Source organism: Entelurus aequoreus, linkage group LG04 (assembly GCF_033978785.1).
Source record: "Entelurus aequoreus isolate RoL-2023_Sb linkage group LG04, RoL_Eaeq_v1.1, whole genome shotgun sequence".
NCBI lineage: Eukaryota > Metazoa > Chordata > Actinopteri > Syngnathiformes > Syngnathidae > Entelurus > Entelurus aequoreus.
In genome coordinates this window covers 50,070,476-50,076,475 of record NC_084734.1, presented here as the reverse complement: position 1 = coordinate 50,076,475, position 6,000 = coordinate 50,070,476, and the positions used below count along the sequence as shown (strand labels likewise).

Genomic DNA, 6,000 nt, shown 5'->3' with positions numbered 1-6,000 from the left:
CATCTTACTTAAAGCAGTCACAGTAACACTCTAACTGTCATGTTATTACTGCACCTTAACCGTAATCTGAACACGGAAGTGAAGCACCACCCACCTCTAGAACAACGCGCGCAGCTGGTGTTTGCTGCTGGAATGTCACCTCTTCTCACAGCGAAAAATAGTCCCTTCTTGTCGGGAGAACAACGTGCTATGGCTTTGAATCTGATATTTTTATAATGTGCCCTTTTCTTTATCCATTTCTGCTTGCTTATGGCTCATCATTAGCAAGTAAACTGCAGCCAAGTTCCCCCCGCTATGGCACGGCAGGAGGGTCAAAAAGGAAGTGTTCACATTAATTGCTCATTAAAAAAATTAGTCCGTTATTGAAATTTATAATTAATGCATTATCGCATTAATTTTGACAGCCCAAGATTGAATATAACTTTTTGTATTGATTAAAGTAGTTTAAATATAACTTTGTATCAATCCAAATCAGTTTAAATATAATGTTATATGTCTTCATAGTTAAAATATTACTTTATATTGGTTTAAAGTAGTTCAAATATAACTTTATATTCATTCAAACTAGTTAAAATATAGATTTATTTTGATTCAAAGCAGTTTAAATATAACTTTATACAGATTCAAAGAAGTTTGAATATAACTTTATACAGATTCAAAGTAGTCGAATACAACATTATACTTATTCAACATTGTTTAAATATACATGTGTTATTCAACATTGTTTAAATATACATGTGTTGGTTCAAGTAGTTTAGATATAACTTTATAGTGATTATAGTACTGTAGGTATATTTGGTTCAAATTGTTAAAATATGGCTATGCTGGTTCAAGCAGTTTAATTATAACTTTATATCGGTAAATATAACGATAAACTATAGAAATCACAGCCCCTCTTAGAAGTGGTTGAGTCTGATGCAATGTCTTGGTATGTTGCTTTGCTTATATGGCTGCACTGAAACGCTGAGAAAAGGTTGCATCAGCCAGACAACGTTGCTAGAATCATGAGTGACAGCATGGTTAGCCAATAGAACTCCAAGCAGTGTTGAGTGTCACCTCTTCAACCAATAGAACCAGCAACAAGGACGACCGTCCCACTGAAGGCTTCAGCCAATAGAATGGCGAGTTTGTTGGACGTGGCATCGCCAGTTTCACCGCAACGCCTCTGATTGGGCACACGAGAAGGGTGGATACGAAATACTGTATTCCTATTGGTCAATTTATCTGAGCCCTATGTTTCTGAAACGTATAAAAACCCGACATGCTAGTTGCAACGCATCTGGTCATAGATACGAGGAAGGCGACTGAGCGAGAGCGAGACAAATATCTGAAGCTAGTACACCGTTATTATCTCTATTGTCGACTAGCCTGCGTGTACAAATCTTTACAAGGCCGGCGAAGCTGCTGACCAAAACAAGTTCGTCTTTTCCCCTCATTTTGACGCATCGTTGGGCCCCAAGCGGCTACCATGGATTTTTAACCAGGCAGAATGCGGCAACTGTAATGCAATGGCAATGCATCGGCAAAACCCAGCGCTCATCTCCATCGTCTCGACTGCCAAGCAGTTGGGCTCAAGTACCGTCCGCGGTATACCATTTAGCCAACCGATACCGCTACTGCTGGACCGTAGGAAGCTAACGTTAGCCAGCTAGTTAGCCCGGGTGACCGCTTAACGGAAGTCCATCCATAAATCCATCTTCGATTTTTTTCGATTCAAACGTGTTTGAGCAACAAAATGAAGCCCCAAGACATCCTGGCCGCCAAGAGCAGCCTGTGGATCTTCGGCTATGGCTCTCTGGTGTGGAAACCCGACTTCCAGTACAAGAGAAGCAAAGTTGGCCACATTCGAGGCTACAAGAGACGTTTCTGGCATGGCGACAACTTCCACCGAGGCAACAACGAGTTGGTGAGATTGATTATTTTTGGGCTTCTTATTAGCACTGAATACATTATCTGATCACATGACTTTTTCTGTCCTCCAGCCCGGAAGAGTAGTGACGTTGATCCCAGAGCATGACGTAAGTGATGCTCTACTTCCTGTTCGCTCTCAATTCATCCTGCTTGACTTGTCTAACTGTGTTCTCACCCAATCACAGGCGAGCACGTGGGGTCTTGCGTTTGAGGTGACAGGCGCCCAGGTGGAGGAGGCCCTCAATTACCTGGACGTCCGTGAGGGCAAGTGCGGCGGCTACGTCGCCGAGATGGTCGAGTTCCACCCCGAGGGGCCGGAACAGCTGTCTGTGTCGGCGCTGCTTTACATCGCCACCGCCGACAACCCCTTGTACCTGGGGCCCGCCCCGCCCGAGGAGATCGGCGCCCACATCGCCGTGTGCCAGGGCAAGACGGGCCACAACCTGGAGTACCTACTCCGCTTGGCCGCCTTCATGAGGTGCAGCTGCCCTCACGTAGAGGACCAGCACCTGTTCTCGGTGGAGGCGGCGGCACTGTCCGTAGTGTCATACATGTTGGCGGTGGAGTAAAAGAGCGAGGCTCGTCATCGGTCGACGTGTAATAACTTAAGTGATGCACTGTTAAATGCACTGTTAAATGTTTGTTTATTCAATGACGCTTGTAACATTGATACTGTCAAAAGATAATAAACCATTGGAAAGCTTCATCTGCATCTCAAGTGTTTTGAAACATGCAGGTGCTATACACTTATTTGGCGTGGCACAAAAATGCCCAGACATTAATATACACTGCTTGTATGAAAGTATTTTAGGTGATCTTTTGGTAGGATAAAGATATGCCCAATAAAGGGGTTCTAGGCCTGTTTACTTAAAGCAGGGATTCAAATGGGAAACTGTTCATAAAACCGTTTAAATCAAAATTGACTGATTTTCACAAATATATCACAAAAAAACATTTTGACTTAAAATTCATTACACTTGCACTGTCAGTTTAATACTTAACTTTTTGCCTATAAAATGTATTTATAATGCCTATAGCGGGATAACCACAAGATCAGATCAGCAATAAAACTTAAATTATAGTGTCCATTTAAAGGCCTACTGAAACCCACTACTACCGACCACGCAGTCTTGATAGTTTATATATCAATGATGAAATCTTAACATTGCAACACATGCCCATACGGCCGGGTTAACTTATAAAGTGCAATTTTAAATTTCCCGGGGAACTTCCGGTTGAAAACGTCTATGTAGACGTTTGCGTGTGACGTCAATGGTTGAAACGGAAGTATTCGGACACATTGTATCGCAATACAAACAGCTCTGTTTTCATCGCAAAATTCCACAGTATTTCTGGACATCTGTGTTGGTGAATCTTTTGCAATTTGTTTAATGAACAATGGCGACTGCAAAGAAAAAAACTGTAGGTGGGATCGGTGTATTAGCGGCTGGCTGCAGCAACACAACCAGGAGGACTTTGAGTTGGATAGCAGATGCGCTATCCGACGCTAGCTGCCGACCGCATCGATGATCGGGTGAAGTCCTTCGTCGCGCCGTCGATCGCTGGAACGCAGGAGAGCACGGGTGTTGAGCAGATGAGGGCTGGCATAGGAGCGCTAGTGTTTTTATCATAGCTCTGACGAGGTCCCGTAGCTAAGTTAGCTTCAATGGCGTCGTTAGCAACAAACTTGCTAGGCTTCGACAGGCGGCACAGCACTAACCGTGTGGTTACAGGTCCAGTGTTTGGTTCGTTGTCTCCTGATAGTAGTATTGTTGATCTTCTGTCTATCCTTCCAGTCAGGGGCTTATTTCTTTTGTTTCTATCTGCATTTAAGCACAATGTTTTTTTGTGTTTTTTTTAGCTCCGTAGCTAAAGTGCTTCACCGATGTATTGTCGTGGAGATAAAAGTCACTGTGAATGTCCATTTCGCGTTCTTGACTCTCATTTTCAAGAGGATATAGTATCCGAGGTGGTTTAAAATACAAATCCGTGATCTACAATAGAAAAAGGAGAAAGTGTGGAATCCAATGAGCCCTTTTACTTAAGTCACGGTCAGAGCGAAAAAAGATACATCCTGCATTGCACTCTAGTCTTCACTCTCACGTTCCTCATCCAAGAATCTTTCATCCTCGCTCAAATGAATGGGGTAATCATCGCTTTCTCGGTCCGAATCGCTCTCGCTGCTGGTGTAAACAATGGGTAAATGTGAGGAGCCCTTCAACCTGCGACGTCACGCTACTTCCGGTACAGGCAAAGCTTTTTTTTATTAACGACCAAAAGTTGCGAACTTTATCGTCAATGTTCTCTACTAAATCCTTTCAGCTAAAATATGGCAATATCGCAAAATGATCAAGTATGACACATAGAATGGATCTGCTATCCCCGTTTAAATAAAAAAAATTCATTTCAGTAGGCCTTTAATATAACTTGTGTGCCATTAAAAATAACTTTTAGAATCAATTTACCTTTGCAGGCCATATTTTATATGACATTAAATACTTGTAACATTATGGACAAAAATGTGAAGCAATGAAAATTAAATGATTGAATTATGAATTACTAATACTAAAACATTGATTGATTGATTGAGACTTTTATTAGTAGGTTGCGAAGTGAAGTACATGTTCCGTACAATTGACCACTAAATGGTAACACCCGAATAAGTTTTTCAACTTGTTTAAGTCGGGGTCCACTTAAATTGATTCATGATACATGTGTCGCACTTAAATGATCCCCTCCTAAACAAGTTCAGCACCCAATGATCCTACCTGCCTATTTTACCCAACACTTCATAAAAGTTAATTTTAAGTATTGTCGTTTTGCACATCATTGACGTGTTTGAAAGCAAATCCGACTAAGTAAAGAATGTTCCAGTTTTTTTTTCTTCTAGACAATATTTTCTGAATAAAGTTTGTAAAATTCACCGTGTGTTGACTGCTTGTGGTTACTGGAGGATAGGGATGGGCGATACCACACTTTTACGATTCGATACGATACCGATACTTTTTCTTGCATTTTCATCGATACCGATACCAATAATTTCTTATTGGCAATTTTTTGTCAGTCAAAAATATTATTACTATTGTTATTATTTAAGACAAATCACAAGACAAATACAGACCATTTATACCACATTTATTATGGTCAATATATAATAAAAGTAAAATTAAAATAAATAACAAATATGAAAAATAAATTAAATATTATATATAATAATAACTATATATTATATATAATAATAATTAAATATTAGGGCTTTCCAATTAACTGTCAAATCCGAATTGCAAGAAGCTGCAGTTATTTTTTAAAGTTTGTGATATAATTAGCAATTAATGAAATATGAAATAGGCTAATGTTTTCGAAATGTAAGAAATCATGTTACGGATTAAAACCAAAATCACATTCAATCATATATTCAAGATTTTCTTGGAAAAAAATAAAACTGTAATGCAAAGATGAAGAATCTCCAAATTGTATCTCTTTCTTATCTTGTTTTAAATACTCAAGCAATTTTCAACTAACAGTAAATTTCCCTGCGTGGAAATTATTTGAATTTAGGATAATCATTTAAACAAAAATATTCAGTAAACATTACTAAAAAAAAAAAACAATGCCTGTTTTAAAGGCCTACTGAAACCCACTACTACCGACCACGCAGTCTGATAGTTTATATATCAATGATGAAATCTTAACATTATAACACATGCCAATACGGCCGGGTTAACTTATAAAGTGACATTTTAAATTTGCCGCTAAACTTCCGGTTCGAAACGCCTCTGAGGATGACGTATGCGCGTGACGTAGCCCGACGAACACGTGTATGCCTTCCACATTGAAGCCGGTACGAAAAAGCTCTGTTTTCATTTCATAATTCCACAGTATTCTGGACATCTGTGTTCGTGAATCTGTTTCAATCATGTTCATTGCATTATGGAGAAGGAAGCCAAGCAAGCAAAGAAGAAAGTTGTCGGTGCGAAATGGACGTATTTTTCGAACGTAGTCAGCCACAACAGTACACAGCCGGCGCTTCTTTGTTTACATTCCCGAAAGATGCAGTCAAGATGGAAGAACTCGGATAACAGAGACTCT

The 6,000-nt window shown here is 39.9% G+C and overlaps 1 protein-coding gene across 1 annotated transcript; it reads left to right on the top strand.

Moving 5' to 3' along the window:
• Positions 1-1,285: 1,285 nt before the first annotated feature.
• chac1 (ChaC, cation transport regulator homolog 1 (E. coli)) lies at positions 1,286-2,617 on the top strand. Its single transcript, XM_062043611.1, has 3 exons — positions 1,286-1,906; positions 1,983-2,018; positions 2,097-2,617. The coding sequence occupies exons 1-3, from the start codon at positions 1,736-1,738 to the stop codon at positions 2,478-2,480; spliced, it is 591 nt and encodes a 196-aa protein (XP_061899595.1). The 5' UTR covers positions 1,286-1,735; the 3' UTR covers positions 2,481-2,617.
• The last annotated feature ends 3,383 nt before the right edge of the window (positions 2,618-6,000 follow it).